This window comes from Oculina patagonica, chromosome 10 (genome assembly GCF_052425735.1).
Source record: "Oculina patagonica isolate OP01 chromosome 10, crgOcupat, whole genome shotgun sequence".
In the NCBI taxonomy this organism is placed as follows: Eukaryota; Metazoa; Cnidaria; class Anthozoa; order Scleractinia; family Oculinidae; genus Oculina; species Oculina patagonica.
In genome coordinates this window covers 7431324-7450936 of record NC_135767.1, presented here as the reverse complement: position 1 = coordinate 7450936, position 19613 = coordinate 7431324, and the positions used below count along the sequence as shown (strand labels likewise).

Genomic DNA, 19613 nt, shown 5'->3' with positions numbered 1-19613 from the left:
GCCGCTCTGGGAATGAGGATGTACGAAATCAGTCCAGTCTCTTGGTGTCTCCCGTAGACGAGCACGAGTCCCAAGGAAGATCCTGGGAACGAATGGTGTGTTATTGTAGTTTTTACCTTTTTGGTAAAAATATCGGGTCCTTCGATTGCGTTTACCACTAAAAAGTTTTCGAGAGAAGAGGTATAGGGCTGTTTTGTCGTGTACCTATAAACTTCAACCTTTCTTTCATAAACAAATGGGCTTTATTGCAAATCAAGGTATATTTACTGGTCAGGTTGAACTTAAAGTTACGTAAATGAAAATTCAAATTTCTTTTCTCTACTACTCTTGGGTTGAAATACGAATTGTTCCAGTTCATCTTCGCTGTCTGAATCTTGTTCCTTGATAACCGATTTTGTCTCCGCACCCAAGTCGGAAAAGCATAATTCCTCAGGGCTTGTTCTTTCATTGAAAGTAACAGCTTCATGATTGAGTCTTGCAGAATGATTTTCATCCGATGTTAATAGATTTGTGTCTTGATTTCTTGACTCGCTAGAGCGATTGTCTTGTTTGTTTGATTCAAAATTACAAGAATTGATAACAGAATTACAGTCTATTAGAGAATTTGAATCTCTGCCCTTTGTAATAGCCTGGCATTTATCTGCCTGTAGATCATTGCTTCTCGTACAACTATCCAAATTCTGGAGCATTGTAGATTCAGTTTCTTCGTTTGACATCTTGTTTTCAACATTCTCAGGAGAAGCGATAGCATCTTTGCTCTCTTCTAAGGGTTTTTCCTTAGCCCACAGTGCTCTGCTGAGCAGGTCAGCGGCCTCATGGAACTCATCCTGTCACAAAAATACAGAACAAGTAACTCAAGACTCTCTTGTACGAGTATAACAAAGATAGAACTGATAGCTGCAAGAATCGCTTTAAGAAGGACCAGCTGTCACTTTGAGATTTCTTCAATTGGCCCTCATGTTTTTATGAAGTTAAGATAAAGTACGTCTTAATACGAGGCCCAGCTTTAATGTAAATCAATATTATGATGAAACTTTTCAGTAAACGCAAAGTGAAAGTAACTTTATTTATGCATGCTAAGTGTTTAAAGGTTGCAGCTTGTGGAACCATCCATGTGAAACAAATTAAAACAAAGGAAAGTCAGGACGCTTACCAGTTGCCTTTTACATGGCGTTGCTGAGAAGTGAAACCCTGAACTACCGACAACAAAAAATCTTTCTTCTTATATAATATTATATTTCCGCTATTGGCTTGGAAAAAGCAGCCAAATGATAGACTGACGGTAAACCATCGTGATTCCCACTGCAAAGGGTAATTTACGTCTTTGACAGAATATTATTTACCTTTAGAAGCTGTTGGTCAAGGGACGGCAGATCACAGCCAACATAAGCATCGTTCATGACACAGTACTGGAGAAGACAGCACCAGTATGGATCCTAAAACACATTTTAATTCGTTACACGATAGCAAAACCTAAATGAATACAACTGATATGTAAGTATATCACAGTAGAACGCGCCAAACCGTTGTGACTTATAAGCTCTTTGTTGGCTTCTTGCCTAACCAATCAAAAACGACGTTAGAACGGGAGGCGAAGAAATCAAATTAGGCACGTGACGATGAATTGTACGGTCGTGTTGGTTGAGTGAGAACATTAACTAACCTAAGTAAAAGCTTTAAAAAGGCACAAGTGGCTCATAGATCCTGGCGCTTTACTCACGAGCTGCGAAGCAAGAAGAGGCTAGGACTATTGATGCTTGTGACCCCCTGCATTAGATTTACTGGTACCCATTTATACACCTGGGTAGAGAAAGGTACAGTGAGAGTTACCGTATTTACTCGAATAAGCGCCGCGGCGCTTATTAAATTTTTCGCGCCTTGAGTGCGGCGCTTATTCGAGGGCGGCGCTTATTTAAAATTTGGACGCCACAAAGAATCTAATCTTTGACAGTAATTGAAGATAGCGTCTTTTGATTGTCAGTATTCGTCTCTTGCTGAAGAAAGAAGTGGCGCTAGCTGTCCTGGCAAAATTCGCGGCCTTCATGACATTTACAAAACTACATTTTTTAAGATTCTGTTAGATAGAAAACCAAATAGACCACAGGTAAAAAAAAATTGAACTGCAAAACATCGCTTTTTTATGGAAAGGAAGGTCAAAGCTTGTTTTAGAGTAGTTTTATAGTGCTGTTTTAAGTTAAACAGAATTCCTTGAATAAGCGCCGCATCGGGACTGCGGCGCGTATTCGGGGGCGGCGCTTATTAAATGTTTTGCCCCAAATGCGGCGCTTATTCGAGGGCGGCGCTTAATCGGGGGCGGCGCTTATTCGAGTAAATACGGTAAGTGTCTTGTACAAGAACATACCGTATTTTCTCAATTAAACGCCCCCGGCGTTTATTTCAAACTTGGCTTCGTGGATCCGGCGTTTAGTTGAATGGTGCAGTTTATTTGAGCAAAATGTTTATTAAACAAGGGTTTTTAATCATTATTTGTGACATAAATGTATCTTGCCATCATACCTAAAGCATATTACACCTTGAATAAATGCCTAAAAGGCTTACTTACCACTCTGCCTTGGAGACCCGGCGTTTATTCGGGGCCCGGCGTTTATTCGAGAAAATACGGTAACACAATGATCCCGGCCAGCGTTTGACCCGGACCGCTCGATCTGAAGTCCAGCGCACTAACCATGAGTTCACCGTGCCTCCCACCACTAACTGAAGCAGTTAGTGAACAGACATCTTCAATTAAAGATTGCAGAAGGGATAAATTCCGTCACTAACCTGACATAGCACATGCGGATTCCCCACAACAACGAGCAGCGCCTGGGCACGAGTAATAGCCACGTTGAACCTCTTGGGATTACTGAGGAAGCCAACAGTGTGACGTACATCAACACCGACCAATGACTCGTTAGAACGCACCTGTAACCAATCACAGTACAAAATACAGTCACATGTACCCAGAGAACTTATACTATACCACTGTCTGAAGTAAACGCCGTTTTCGGCAAATTTCGAAGACAAATTCAATGAGTTTCCAATTGGCAACAAGATATAATCCAAAACACGCAAGCATCTGCCAGAATGGAACATTAAACGAATATCAAGGTCTTGAGAGAACTTTCAAATACGGGATTTCGCCAGGAAAAAGATACAGTTTTGGCTTTTTTGCGACCACTCTCGTAAGCAACCAGCTCATCTTATCGAAGCGACCACTCTCGTAAGCGACGCAACCACATTTGGGGTTAACGAACTTGCCTTTTTTAAAAAACATTTTAAGTGACCACCAATATACCGATAGATGTATACTGTCAAAGCACTGCATTCTTTATGATCCCTTTGGTATGGTTAAAGCTCTCGCACGAGGCCAACTTCTGTCATTTTAGCTGATGGACACTAAGGAGTTTTTATCTTTAAGGGAGAAGCCTTAGTTACGATGATCTTTTTTTCCGTAACGTAAGTATACATCTCAATGACATCCACTAAAGGTTCTTCTGATAGGAGTTGAGAAGGAATAAGCTCTTTTCTCATATGATCGCCCCGATCGTCTCTGTCGCTTCTGTCGTTTGCAAAGTCTGAGGTGATTGAAGCAAGCCAACGTTTTGAAGCGACAGAAGCGACAGAGACGATCGGAACGATCATATGAGAGCCAGGCTTTAATACTCACTGTTGAGATGATAATCGCGAGTCTTTCCTGACCCTGAAATTCCTCCACTGATCCAACCTTTACGTCTTCTAATCCCAGGCGATCAAAAAGAAGACGAAGCTTTTCTACCTACAAAACAAAACAAACATGAAATCAAAGAACAAATGAACAACAAACTTCCAAAACAAAAAAAAACTTAGGTATTAGTTGTCAGTGTCTTTAATGTTTGGCAAACCATGCTGGACCTTCTTAGAAGAACTCTTAGGTTGTGTTTTAAACGGTTGAAACGGTTGGTTGCAATAATACACAAGCTTAAACTGTGAGTGGTCTAAAAATTCCCCCACAGATCGAGCAAATATAACGAATAATGAAGGAAGGAAGAGACTTTGCAGATGAAGTTTTTTCAACAATGACACGAGCATGGGACAAATAAAAATCCTGAGTCCCCGACGGGAATTGAACCCATGGCCTCCCAGATACCAGTTGGTTAGAGCGCCAAACCGGTGTCTGGGAGGCCACGGGTTTGATTCCCGTCGGGGATTCAAGAATTTATTTTTCTTTGTCCCACGCTCGTGTCATTATTGAAAAAAAAAACATTATCCTTTACTTTTTGCAACGTTGCGAAACAAATTGCTGCGTGTGACATGTCAATTGCAACTTGCAGCGCAATTTTGTAAAAATGAGCCAATCAGAGGGCGATATTTCTTAAAATAATATTCAACATAATAATTTTCAGCGAAAGCGTGACATCTCCTCTGCAACTTACAATGCTTTTCAGTCGTCATTGCGTTGCAAGGTGCAAGAAAAATTACATCATGTAACATGGCCTGAATTACCTTTAGTAAGTGATCGGAAAAAGATAAAGGGATTGTGATACGAACCTGTTTCCTGTAAGGTGTAATGACACCGATATCAGTGAGTTTGAGGGAAAACTTGTCGTTTGTTCTCAGAGATTGTAAATACTTCATAACTTGAACTGCTTCCACTGGGTTGAACCATGAAGGACTGTTGCCTTCACGAACATCTTCACCCTTTGAAAAAGAAACAGTGCTACTGAATAAGTATTTAACAAATAAGCATGTAACAAAAAAATATCATACGGTGAAATTTCGGTTGGAAGCTCCCCATTCCCCCACCCCTCCACAACATACACCCCCCCCCACACACACACACACACACACGGTCACAGACCCATCTTTTTAAAATGTGAAAAATTAGCAAAAGGTTGAGCTCAAATTGCCAAACTGAAATCCCACTTCAAAGTTTAAATTTGCCCGGTATAAAGTTGTGTTTTCGCGCGGGTCCCAGTTTGGCAATTTGAACTCAATCCGTCGCTATAAACTACTCGCAGTCTGTTGATAAACAGTTGACCATAGCACAATTATTTTCTTCCTCTTTGACACAGATTGAAATGGTATTATTTCACTTTATACGGGGAAAAAAGCCTGAGCTTGTCAAACCTCAAACGGAACTTGGAACTTGCTCGACAAAATTTGAATTCAAAGCTGCAAGTTGCTTCAAGCAAACTGTCAATCAATATTGGGGCATTGCGCAGCCTACAAAACTTATCTTTTCATTAACTGTCTTGTCTTTAGGCTAGAAAGCGGACGATTTTAAAAATCAGGGATGTTTTCAAGGGACAATTTTAGCGGGAACTGCGTGCTGTGCGTTTGACCGCTGTGTGGATTGAGTGTGCCTTCAATGACCAACTTTACCTTAAGGCCGTGAAAAATCACTGGAAATCCTTTGTAAGGAAGCTTATCCCACTGACACAAACTTTCTCTCATGTGTACATCTGCACAGGGCTTGAGCTCATCGTGATAAAACACAGCAGAGGGCAGTTTAAGCACAGCCGGGTGTGAGCGGTAGTTATTGATCAGTTTAGTCACTAGCAAAGGATCATAACAGCCATGATCTGAAAACTTGTGTTCATTCCTACAGTACAGCGGTCTGTTCATTAAACGCTCCAGCAGAGAGATGTCCAGTCCGTACGAGGAGGCTACACGTGATTGGAGGACTGGGCCGAGTTGGAAAGGATCGCCCGCGAGGACAACCTAAAGGAAAATACAGATAAAAAAGTTGGGAAAACAAATAATCAGGAAGGCAATAACAACAGAATATCCTTTAGAGCGATTTTTACTTGAGCGCCAAAAGTAATTTGCGTTTACTTTGGTTTTGCAATACAACGCTTAGTGATTCGTTCAGTTTGAAAAACTCGCGCCACTTTCTCAACCAATCAGATGTAAAGCCAAAACCAATCATGACTCGCTCACACATTTTCCCGCGCTTCTTACAAGCTACAGGTATTAAATCCAGTTTTGATTGGTCCACTGGATTTTCTGTGTCTTTTGTGATTGGCCAGAGTGATTGCTTTGATTTTGGTTTTAGGACACTCAATCGAAAATCGCTCTATTACCATATAAAAATTAAACTTAGTTTACACAACATGACTTGCAGTAGTAATATAAAGCAAGTTTTATGTTCATGTTAAAGTTGAACTACCTTCGAGAGCTCCTCCCGATACTGTTTGGAAGCCGTGTTTCACCCAGTGAACTCGCACTAGAATAAGGACCGTTTGCAGTTGCAATGCAACGCAACGCAACACAATGCTTTGCAATGAAACTTGATGCAACTTAACAAAACGGTATTGCTTGACAAGTTTCCAAAACGTTTTGGCCGTGGATTCCTACAAGTTAGGGAAAATTGGAGGTGACGAACAGGGTTTTTATTTGAAGTGAAAAGTCGGAGCATGGAAGCAAAATGTAAACAAGTGAATAAGACTTTTTTATACCTGACCGTCATCCCCTGCGGCCAGTCCAACAGCGACAAGGCACTCGGGCTCTGTTGCTTGTCCTGCCTGGAAAAACAGCAACAAGCAGCTATCACTCAACAAAATTACTGGACTCTGATTGGACGAGAGCAGTACAATTAATCCCAAATTGTACTCCCCAGGGGTACCTATCACTTTTCTTTCCGAAGTTGACCTTAAGTCTTCCAAAGATTACCGAAGTCTTGCGAAGTGGACCCGAAGATTTCCGAAGACTTCCGAAGTTGACGGTCGTGCGATTTCCTATACTAATCATAATCTTTGACAGATGATTTTTATATTTTTACAACAGAGTTTATAGCAGAAAGAGTGCAGTTAGTTTCATTTCACATACAAACAACAAAACGTTCATGGATATTCTTTGACACGGGAAATAATTGAAAGTGTTTATGTCATGTTGTTTATCTAAGATGATACCACACAGTACGTACGTACGTACGTACATAAATACATATTCTTTTTGTTAAGGCAGGTCTGATGTGGCAACCTCAAGGCTGGTGTGGACCTGCCATGAAATGCTAATTAACCTAATATCTATAGAAACCAAAGAAAATCTAAAATAAGCAAAGAACTAAAAACATAAGAAGTCTGGGTCCTTCGAAGAAATTAACAAGACTCTTTTTCAAATTGAATTAGGTCTAGAGTTCTGGAGGCACATTTAAGTCTTGCTTTAAAAAGCTGCAGGGATCAAGCGTTCCTGATGACTTTGAGGATTGAATTCCATACGATGAGACCCTGATACCTGACGCTATTTCTTCCGAGTAGACTGTTATAACGTATAAGGGAAAAGTCGTCCATGCGTCTCGATATATAGTCATAGCGTTGTTTGTCACAAACCTCATCAACAAATACGTGTGTAATATGACCAGCCCGCAATCCCAGCGAATACAGCTGACCAGCTGTACTGCAGGTGCTGACTATGATGCGATAACGCGCCGCCATATCCAACTGATCTGTGTCAGTACAGTACGGAGTGATGGCTTCTGGGATACTCTGCGCTCGTTGAATGGCGTTTAGTCGCACCATGTCACCTTCCTGAATGAAGCCGCTCATGTGAAGCCGCTCTGCCTGGAAAGGAAAATAAAATTGGTTTCATCACATAGAACGGACTGGTTAGCAGATACCTAGGGATGCAGCGTGGCCGAGTAGTTTAGGGCACTAGTGCTCCAATCGGAGGTCCCGGGTTAAAGCCCTCTGTTTTGCCACTAGCTGGATTTGTTCTTGGTAGCCCCTAGTTCCGAGAAATAGCCAACTGGTCTGCCTTCTGCCAGTTGGGATTCTAACTATGTTCTGCTCATTAAATTTATTTGTTTCCTCTGTTTGAGTGGCATGTCTGTAAAATAGCTTAAAGTTATTGCTTGCCATCATAATCCCTCGAATTTATTTTATGCTTTGTTTTTATGTCTTAAACTGAGAGCAACTTTTGTTTCATTAGCACAACAAATTATACACAATAAGATTTCGATCAACAATTATTCATTTCAGTTTTACGGCTGCATCTCTCCGCTGGTTTTCCAAATTATCCGAACGTGGTTATTTTCGTTTTCTCTACCTTCCAAAGTAACTTGGCTTTTAAAAGACCAAAAGGAAAACCAGCACAATTTTAGGTGTCAAAAAAGGGAACGGCACAGCACATCTCTCATTGTAAACGTGTACTTACAATCAGATCTGCGGCACTGTTTGACGGAGCACACGCTAGAACTCGGCTGGAAGGGATTCTGTGAAAAATCTAAACAAAATGCAAATAATAATAAAATTAACAATAATTGTCTAATATAGCACCAATATCCTCAAAGTTCAAAAGCGCTTAACAGGAGTGCAAAAGAATATCAAAACAATATTGACAGATGAAAGAAGAAAAAGGGTAATGAATAACAAGGTACAATTACGTCTATTAATACCTGTAGGATCGCCTCCACAACAGTGATAGTCTTGCCAGTTCCCGGCGGACCAAACAACAGATAGGGCGTTGGTCGGCACTGACCACTCACTATACGACATACAGCAGCTCTCTGACGCTCATTCAGCGATGTATTGTACAGGAAATCTTCAGGTTTTTCTTTGCTCGAAGACTCAGCTTTACTTTCGTTTGAGGACGCACCTTAGAAATAACAGAGCTTAATTAAGGGACAAGTCTAGCATGAAGCCGATTTTTTTTTTTCCCGTGAGGACGCGCTCGGCTCGCCCTATATCACAAAGGAGTGTTCTCACAAGCTAAAGGAACACTCATTGTAGCCTGATTTCAAGAAGCGTATTAAAAGACTTCCGTAAGTAATAGGAAACCCGACAGTTATGGTTTAACTTTGAAGAACACTTCTTGAATAATGACAGGAAACTATTACGGAGATGAGGATGACTAACGATGGTGAGGATTAAAATGGATTGCAGTGTTTACGTTACAACCATTACAATCTCCGAGACGTCAAGTGATTTCTTTTAGTTTCTGCATTAATTTTCAGCAAATTAGCTGTGACAATGATGCTTACGAAAGTGGGCATTTTATAAAGGAAAGATTTTTTTAACAATTAGACACCAAACCCAAGCTCTCTCCTTCGCAGCGACTCCTTCAGTGGAGGGAGGAAAGGCGAAAAATCATATTTCCCGGTTTTTGGTCCATACGGAGGAGAGAGAAGCCCAAGTTGCATTACGTGAACAGACAACGAGGCGAAACTGAGGGAACTATCGCTCATGAAAGTCTTACTGTTTTAGTTAACAATTTTTCACCGAAGTGGAGGTGAATAGTGGTGGATATTATTTTACCAAGCCGCGAAGCGGCGAGGTAAATATCCACCACGTTCACCGACACTGAGGTGAATAATTGTTTTAGCATATACATGTACCACACAAGTTGAATAACTAGCGGACCAAAACATCACTTTTGGTAAACAAAGCGACGCGCGAAGGCAGTTTGTTTCTCTTTACCTGCTCGGAGGTGAATAGTACTTTGCTAATCACCTCCGAGTTAACCAATCAGCGCACGCGAAAAGCACTATTTACTTGTGTGGTATATACTAATAGTCATTATAAGGGTAACTGTCACAAAACTAGTTTCAGGTATTTTTGAGCGAAAAATCAAGAATAATATTCCCTTTTAAGGGCAATGCGTGCGTAATCATGTTCTATCACTGTAACAATACCTGATCCACTGTCCGTTTTCTGTTCAGTTGTTGACGAATCAGCCAGGGCCAGAGTGAAGACTGGTAACTTGGGAGACAATGTCCTTGGAAACAACACTACAAAGACAAAAAGATCATCAAATTAAAATACTTGAATGAGCTTTGGTTCGTGATGACAAAAAAAAAAAAATTAAAAGAAGATGCCATTCCAGAAATCGCATCACAGAAATCCAACACACAGAGAAAGTTATGTTGTTTTATGTTTTAACAAATTGTCACGATGTCCAAATATCGTCAGAAAGTAATTATCTGTCATCTGTACATAACAGATATCCTGCAATATACATAGGTTGCTAAGATTCCTCCGAAGTCTTGTAAAGCGCTACATAACCACAGTATTTTAAGCTGTAAAATATTTTTTGTTGCTCAATCTTGTGGAATATCGTATAATTTTAGCCAACTCGCCAACGGCTATATCGGCTAAGTGGCAGGCAATATTCCGCGCCACTTTGCAATGGCGTCTTGCACACATTACATGCCCTTTAATTTCCCAATCGAAATGGAACCATGAAGATACTTAAAGGAGATATGAATGTGATGAATGGTGCATATTAAAAAGTTTGAGCCAAACTTTTTCAAGTTTGTCATCAGTTTTAATCCGTCTCAATTATAACAATCCTTGTTTTAATAACCTCTTTTGTGCTTTTTTACTTTCAATTGGTAAACTTTTTATTTGAGGCTTCCCCCGATTTCATTGAAGGTAACTTTGCACATCACGGAAAACTATACTTTATTATTTATCTGCCTACTATTCTAAATGATAATTTTATTTGCATCAACAAGACTACCTTCTTCTCCTAGAGATAAAGCAAATTCCACTGCACGGTGAGCTCTTCTTAGTGTAGTCCTACATCATGCAAAACAAAGCACAAGCTTTAATATTTACTCACTCAGTGCAATGTGAAGTAATCAATGAATGGAAAAATGGATCTGACCTGTTAAAATAGAACATTACATCGCATTCCTGCATAGCAAATCTGTTGTGGAAGTCTTCATTAAACTTGAGTAAAATGTCATCCTTGCGCACCTAGAAACATTTAGACATCAGAAAACAGCCACTAAAATGAGTGAAATATAAAAACAACCACTTGAAATAACAAAGGAACATTTCAATAACACGGCCTAAAAAGAAGGTAAAGATGAACAAAAATTGAAGAAGATTAAAATGGATTGCGATGTGGGTTTTTGAAAAATTGTTAAGCTGAACAGTATTCAAAGTGATCTCATTTGTTTGTAACTTTACTAACGCCTGTGAGACATATTATTGTGTTTGTAATGAAGCTATGGTTTTGTCATTTGATTCATAGAAGGACATTTCCACGATACGGACATTACAATCAGACAACATTTTTTAAGTTTGGACTTCTGCTCTGCACAGGGCATGCATGGTTTTGCTGTTTACTGTTTAACACATTGTACCTTAGAGTCCCCTCTCTTCCTTGGCAGGGTTAAAATAGGAGTTTCTATTTTTAGATGCTAATTATTTTAATTCAAAGATCTTATCTGTTACGGACATTACAACTAAAACAACCTTCAATTTTAATTCTGACTTTTAAAGCTAAATTCCTGTGATTTTTGAGAAGTTTTTGTCAACAAGTATTTTTTTATGTTTGGTAGGAAGTCAAAGTTTTTCAAACATGTATGTCATGAATTTCCACTAAGTTTTTTGTACTTTTATTGGTATACGAAAGTGTGATGTTACGGACATTACATTTTCTGAATTTGACACTCAAAATTGACACAGTGCCTTTAAGTCCGGCGAATATAAGGTACTCTATTCATGCTGTAGTTTATTAAGTGCAGAAAACACCAACCTCGGTATGTTTGTAAAGGTTACCTCTGTCAACAATTTACTGGTATCTCTTAGGTGAAAAGCATCACTGCATAATTTTAAGGTACATCTAACAACCAAAAACCTTATGAATTTACAGACAAATATCTGATGAGACAAACCTCGTGAATGTAACCTTCATATTTAGGAGAGTCTGATGAATTCCCTGACAAATAAACAAGCAAAAGCTAATTAGTAAAAGAGATAAATATAGCCATTTATGACTGAGTGTCTTAAGACCAAAACCAAAGTACAAAATCATTCTGGCCAATCACAAAGGACACACTCCCAGACAATCCAGTGAACCAATCAAAACTCAAAGTAAATACATGTAGCCAACACCGAGCATGGGAAAATGTTGGAGAGTGAGTCACGATTGGTTTTGGTTTTACTTCTGATTGTTTAAACCAATCATTGAATGTAGTAATGCAAAACCAAGGCAAAATAATTAATACGGATTACTTTCGACACAAAAGTGAAAACTGCTCTAAAACAGGCAATATTTAAAGTGTTATAATTCTATTTTAGTAAAAAAATAACAAAAAAATATTTTACATTGATAATTGCACAATAGAAGTTATTAAATTATTACAAATTACCGGTATTATTGTTAAAAGCGTAAAACGTAGATGCTACCCAACTATTGGCTACCATCATGAGTCTGGAATTTATGAGGTGAATTATGTAGCTGTACCACTTTTTACACATTGCAGACCTATGATGCTAAGCAATGTTGCATGTACAGTGTTGTGCATGCATCATACCTGTAAGTGATGCAACAATCCTGTCGCCAATCAACAGGCAGGGTCTGCCTTCTGCCAACCCAGGCACATTAAGACTGAGAAATTCACCACATACATTCATGTTTACCTGAAGAGAGACACAAGACAAAAAACATGATTAATAACACTGTTACCAGTGGTATATGGCCACTAAATATTTTATTGGAGTTTCATGAATTTATTTCAAGTTTCAGAAAAGTTGATCAAACTTTTCTTTAAGATCAAGACCTATACGATGTGCTTATTGAAAAAAATTACATTGAGGCCGCATCGGCATCCCCGACTCACACACACAGGTAAAGGGGGATGGAAAGAGGCATTGAAGGGATAAAATGTTTTGCCCAAAACACAATATTATGACCCAGCCAGGGCTCGAACCCACGCCGCTTGATCCAGAGTCCACTGCACTAACCATAAGGGCACTGCACCTCCCACCACAAGGGCTAGGAGTTTGTACAAAGAGATTTATCAATTTACTGCACATCATCTTGAGACTATCATTCACTTCGTGAGTTAGATCAACAAGCACTCTTACCCCCTCCATGTCAAATTCTCTCATGTCTACTTCCATTTGAAGCTCTTCAGCATAAAGAAGTGTTGAAAACCTAGCACCATAGTTCTTCAAGGACAATGGCTATATTGAAAGAAGCATAACACAGCAGTGAGTTGAGAAGAAGTAACTAGAAACATCAACAAGAACATTTTACTATATAACTATGTAATAACGAGTGAAAGTGGTGAAGTACTGAAAGGATCTAATTCAAATCTTTTAAAATTTCTTCTCAACAATAAGATGTGTGTCAAATGGCAAATTTGAGACTTTGTAAGGTGACAAGACTGATATCTTTTCAGCAAGCCCGAGACTTTTTTAGCCTTGCAAAAGAAATCAAGACTCTGAGGAGGCATCCCAAAAACATCGAGATAATTTGGCTAAAATTTTGTGAGACATGCATTTTTTGAAGGACCATTCACCACCCCTAGGCTGCTTAATAAGATTATGAACCAAAGTTTTGTATGAGTAAATAGTCAACACAGTACTGTCATTAGTGGACTTTGCTAAAAACAGTAAGGGCAAAAAAAGGTCTTTTAACCTTTGATTTTATGCATTTGTAAGGCAAAACTCAATTAAATGTAATGTAGCACTGCACATGACCGTGTTCTTCAAGCAAATAGAAAACAATGAGAGAACCATTCAGATTTGTGGATTTCTAACAGAATCAATTATGCTGAGAGTCTACTAATAATGAATGTACCTCTCTTAATGCATGGACAATGGAACCTAGATCTCCATGCTCAAGAAGACATCTTCGTATGTCTCTTGGAATATTGTACTGTGAAAGCTTCACAGGCAGAAACATTTTGCGCTTCCTAGAAAAAAAGAAACAGACATTAACCCTCAGTAACTGATTTAGCACAAGTGCTTTTTATGGGGCGGACATTCAAAAATTAGAAAAAATATTACAAATGAAACAAAATGATGTTATAAAACCGAATTGGGAGGAGGTGAACAAGTTGACTATTATTTTACAACTTTAAAGTGGCTGAGGAGTTGAACTCGGGTCAACCATGAAACAACTTCTGGTAGTGGTCAGATAAGGGACTTGAATGGGAACTCAGGACTAGGGTGTTCAAGTCTGGTGACCTAACCACTGCTGCTTCCTTAATATATTATCATGTGAAGGTTTTATGAAAGGAAAATTGGCATTTGCATTCCAAGTGAAATTGTGTGCAAACCATAAATGCTAACCCCAATAAAGTGAAAATTTTCTGAAAGCTTATCAATTGAATATAGAACGTAAGTTTGGATTTTGTTTTGATCATGTAGACCATAATAAGCAACGTCAGCATTTTGTTTGCAATTATGATATTGTGCAACATTAGGTTAATTTGAGAACACATTTACATAATATTTCAAAAACGAGTGCGAGTGTTTCATCGGGGTTTCCAAACACGAGAACACGATTTTATTGTTTTCGAGTGTTTGGAAACCCCGATGAAACACAAAGCACGAGTTTTTGAAATAGCTTCTCAATCGGCGCCTAATTGCAAACAAAAGATATTATTCACGAAAACTTAATTTTTGATTTCTTTTGTTTAATAAGCGTACAGTTTGAAATCGGGGCCTTATTGCAAACAAAGGATATTATTCACGTTAACATTTAATTGGTATACTATCTTTTGTTTAATTAGCGCATACTTGGTGATGATTATGTAAGATCCGTGTTTTTCACAACTAAGCTTGTTTACTTCAAGCCGCCACAATTTGCATGCAGTGGCGTCCTGCTAGTTTTGAAACGTGGACGGGTTAGCTGAGGATGAACCTCGCCGGTTTCGGCCGCCCAAAAGTGTGCAAGAACATTTCTTGCTTGCACAGTCCAACCGTAGCAGTACACAGTACAAAGACGAGTGAGCCGTTGAGGTTTTGAGATCTTGCCAAACAGTGCACGAGCAAAAATTCCTTTTTCTTGTCCCGGGAAGTGTGTTCAAGGATTGTGATGTTCATCACGTGCAAAGTCTTGAAGAGAAGTTGGAGGACCTGGATAGTCTGTCTTTAAAGTTATATTGGCTCACAAAATTCGTCCAAAACTCGGTTGCGAATAAGAACGGTGGTCGCTACGAGATATTCAGGAACGTTTTTGAATTGCGCGGTAAACGTAAATTTTAGAGTTATTCCAAACAGAAGCTTGTCTATTCAGTCAGTGTTTGTGTCATTAATATTTAAATTAGGATAACCCTGCATCACATGGGTTTGACGTTTTATCAAACTCTAGAGTTTGATATTTCATCAAACTATCGTGGAAAGGCCTCTGTCCAGTGTTTCATCGGGGTTTCAAACCACACGCACCTGACCAAATTGGGGTATCCCGATTGGCTTGTGAAGTCATGAATTATTAATGAGTTTGAGAAGTGAGCGCCTAAACTTTTATGTGGAATTTGATCTATGTACATATATTGGTCTAAAAAATAGTGTCTCAGATTTTTCTTATATTTTATCTTGCTCCATCATTTTTTTTTTATAAATTTTTAAACTTAAAAATGGTGTTTTTAGTGCTTCTTCAAGTTTAAAAAATTCACAAAAAATTAATGGAGCAAGATAGGAAAAATCTGAGACACCATTTTTTACACCAGCATATGTAGATCACATTCCACATAAAAGATTAGGCACTCACTTAAACATGTTCTCAAATAAAACTTACGTTGTGCAACATCATAATTGCAAACAAAATCCAAACTTACAATCTATATTTGATAAGCTTTCAGAAAATATATACTTTTTTGGGGTTAGCATTTACGGTTCGCACACAATTTCACTTGGAACGCAAACGCCACTTATCCTTCCGTGATACCTTAATTAAACAATTCAAAGTACTAAAAATTTAGTCATGTCACTAATTGTGAGTTTACTGGACTCAAATACCTTAGAGGCTTCTCTCCTGGCACAATCCATTCCTCCCCAGTGTTGCTACTGTTAGCCACCTTTCTCCAAGCCTCTTTGGTTCTATTGTATGACCGCTGATACGGTGCTGATGGTTTCAAAACAGCTTGTCTAGGATCTTCCACATTGGAAGTAATGTATCGTCCTATTTCAAACCCACCAAAGTTGAAAACTAAAAGATGATTGACTCTGCCAAGGTTTCTAAAGAACAAAAAATAATTGTAGCCTTGAGATGACATAGACTTGTAAATATTGTTCACTTAGATTTCATATTTTCCCACTGGCCCTGAAAAGCCCCATTGGGAGAGTGGCAATTAAGTAAATAAAATTAAAATAATAAAATAAATAAATGGTAATTTGCAGTGGCACTTCCACAGTGTGGCTCTACGTCCACTGTTCCCGATCGAATAATAATTATTGGAAATTAGCAGTGTTGAGTTTTGCAGAGGGAGGAAAACTGGAGAACCTAGAGAAAAACCCTCAGAGCGAGGACGAGAACCAACAACAAACTCAACCCACATAAAAAAATGACGCCAGGTCTAGGAATCGAGCCCGGGCCACATCGGTGGGAGGCGAGTGCTAAGTTTATGTATATTACTATAATTATTTATTATTTAGTGTAAATTTGTGATGGTATCATACTTTGCATTGAACACGATGGTGACTTGCTTGGCCTGTTTAGGAGGTATTTCCATGCCTGGTGCTAACAAAGATCCTTGAAGTAACAGTTCCTCAACAGACAGAGATCTGTTCCTACCATGGCTGTTCTGTGCATCTGATTGAGTAGGAGGTTTGCTGGCCAGTTGGACAGTGAACTGAGGATCATCTCTTACTGATATGCAAGACTGAAATATTTGTCCTTTTTCACCCTTGTTGCTGTTTAAAACGAGATGTAATTTATGTTAAGTTAACTTACAATTCATTGCAGATATTAAATAACTGTAGTTCTTCTGAGCTGGAAAAGTGAGAAGAAATGTTTTTCAAGCCATTGCAAGATTTTTCATACCTGGGGTTTCATAAGATAACAATTAACATTAAGAAAAGGAAGGAAGTTAAATAAAGGAGAAGGGAGATAGGGGTTAGGAACCTAGCAGTTATGGGGGAGGTCTACAGGTTGTGTGAAATGGAGGTCCTAAAGAAGGAATGGGCACCCAAAGTGAAAGGGAAGGGAAGTGACACCCCTGCCCCTGATTCTTTCCAGGAGGGCAACAATCAGTCTTATCCCCTTTTCTCCTCTATGTAACATAGGGTACCTCAATTCTCCTCGCACTTGTCTTGATGTCGGGCTTGGAACTCCAATTTGTTGCATCATAACCCTATCAGCTGCAGTTCCAGAAAAGGGCCTGCCTGGTAACACTATCACATGGTTTTCTTAGAGTGTGCATGACCAATCCATTTCCACTTCAGCTTCCTTCTGTTTTGAGTTATGTACTAGTATCCTCTCTTTGTGTTTTTTTCTCTCCAGAGATCTTCGTTACTAATGAGGTTTGGCCATTTGACCCCAAAGATAATTATATAGAAAGCATGGGAAAAGGTACTATGTGAAAGGTACATGTACATTGGGAGTGGCACTCCTATCCCTGTTCCCCTCCAGGATTCTCCAGCCCCTTCAGGAGTGCATCTTGTTTATATTATGCATTATTATTATCATCGGTTCAGAGAGAACCAACAGTTTGCACAAAAAGCAAGATATTACAACAATGTTAACCTTACCTTATCCATACAATCAGAGTTTTTGATTCTCCTACCATGACACTTCCAAAATCAAGCTGATCTGTGATTGTTAAACCTTCTTTGTCTCTCAAAAGCTCTGCCATTCTACCTCCCATAAACATTTGACTGTGTGGTGATGGACTGATAAAATATAATGTCTCAATTTTAGTATTTATTTTGGTAAAGGTAAGGTTTGTGTAATAGCCTAGTAGTCTAGCTGGCTGGATCTAATCTCATGCACTTTGACATGATGCACCTAGGAGTATTTCCATGCTCCTCTGGCTAGATGGGATGCTAGTCTGTCACAGAGTTACCCACTCCCCCACAGCATTTAATTTGTTGGTTCACAATTACATGTATACACCTTGAAGGATTGAAACACTGAGTCTTGCCCAAGAGCACAACACAGTAACAATTGGCCAGGGCTCAAACTCTGGACCACTTGATCCAAGAGTCCAGTACACTAACCAAAATTTAGGCCACTATACCGCCCTTCTCGACAAATAAGTACTGAATGAATAATTGTTAAGGCAACCTGAAAAAATACTTTTGGGTGACTTGTAATAGACTATAGTATCCCATCCTACCAAAGAAGGAACCGCAGTGCTGGAGTTAGGCACTGAAATTGAAATGGAATTTGCTATGAGAGAGTACGGTGTACTCTCACTCCCACTGGGATGAGATGCTAGTTTATTGAGTAGTTTTTTTTCCCTAGCATTTTGCTCCAACTGCATTTTGCATGTTCAGGTCTTTGTTGTTAATGGGGATACCATTTACTTACTTTCTTAGGCCCCTTAACACCATGTGGCACATAAGTCCCTGTAAAGGGGGTTCTGTAATCATTTGATTTTTTACTGGGTTTGGTGATTGGTTTCTCACCCAATCCTTTACATGGAGGGCCAGGGGTTGTCCTTTATCAGGTCTCTCCCCCTTGACCAGACTGGCATGGTTGAACCTTCCAGGGACTATTAGGCTCCAGCCAGCATAGTTCTTGGGATCACTTAGGCTGTGTTTACACTTGGTGCCTGGGCAAGGTGCCCAAGTATGATTCTCGCTGGGCACTAATGTGAACATACTATTTTTTCAACTGCCCACGCCATAATTTGGGAGTACAAGGTCTCTACGTTGTACTCGGGCACTTTATGGTACTTGGGTACTTTGGTTTTCTGTGTGTGAACACGACGCTATTTTTGCTGGTGCTCAGGTACCAGTCCTCGGGCACTAAGTGTGAACACGGCCTTAGACACGCAAATCTCATCACCATGACTTAACACAAATTATGCATACCTTAACATTGTAGGAGTTGCCCTTTTTGGCTCCACTTTAACAGCCCTCCATACTGCCTTACGTTGTTGAGACTCTATCGCTGTCACTTTTACTACATCCCCTCGGCACGGCCTAAACCCCCTTGGACACACCCCACAGGTAAAAAACACATCTTCGTCAATGTAACCAAACCCTGATGACACATAAGTCACCGTCCCTGTGAAGTTCTTCTCTCTGAGTGGCATGACCCCCCTGACCTCAGCAGTCCCGTCACGTGATCTCTCAAGATCCAACTTGACCCAGTCCCCCTGGTAAGGCGCATATCCAAAACGTACACAAGACAGTTTAAAAGAGACTTCGTTGTCCACGACCCCAGATTCATGATCGATGCTTGTTATTGTACCAATAAATGTTTCTGCGGATAAAGAAGAGCTATCCGCACCGTCAAGCTTCCATTCTGTCATGACTTGAACCCGTGTTGCTTTCCAGCCTGATGTTTCAGAGTCGCGCAAAGCTTCCACGTGAACTTCTGTGCCAACTTCTGGCCGATTTCCGCCAATAACACAATCAAATGTAAAGTACACGTCCTCTTCGATCACACCTGAGCCATCGTACAGCCTGGTCACTTTGCCAAAAAGATCTTTTTTCAGCCGCGGTTTGTTTGATGTCAATTTCTTGTCGTTTTCAGCTGTTCTGTTTTGCAAATGGTTTTTGGGAATATCATTGATTCCCTCATCGGCTGCTCCCCAAACATACTCTGAAACCTTCGTGAATAGTCCAAACATCTTCTAATGCGGGAAAAAAGCTTTAAATAGGAACTTAAGTAGCTTAAAGCTTTAAAAATTTAAAAATAAGTCTTCTGCACCTTTTGCGCACAAAAAAGCCGCCATCTTGTTTATTTCGGCTTTTCCAAGTTTCGCGCTTCGCGCATTGGAC

At 39.6% G+C, this 19613-nt stretch overlaps 1 protein-coding gene across 1 annotated transcript; it reads right to left on the bottom strand.

Moving 5' to 3' along the window:
- Positions 1–235: 235 nt before the first annotated feature.
- Positions 236–19575, bottom strand: LOC144628278 (RNA helicase Mov10l1-like). Its single transcript, XM_078486351.1, has 21 exons — positions 18699–19575; positions 17412–17552; positions 16341–16574; positions 15681–15899; positions 13516–13630; positions 12798–12896; positions 12245–12350; positions 11603–11646; positions 10585–10676; positions 10438–10496; positions 9611–9706; positions 8375–8574; positions 8134–8202; positions 7311–7541; positions 6438–6503; positions 5362–5700; positions 4528–4677; positions 3668–3775; positions 2782–2922; positions 1344–1436; positions 236–827 (listed from the first exon to the last, which is right to left on the bottom strand). The coding sequence occupies exons 1-21, from the start codon at positions 19460–19462 to the stop codon at positions 288–290; spliced, it is 3906 nt and encodes a 1301-aa protein (XP_078342477.1). The 5' UTR covers positions 19463–19575; the 3' UTR covers positions 236–287.
- Positions 19576–19613: the final 38 nt, after the last annotated feature.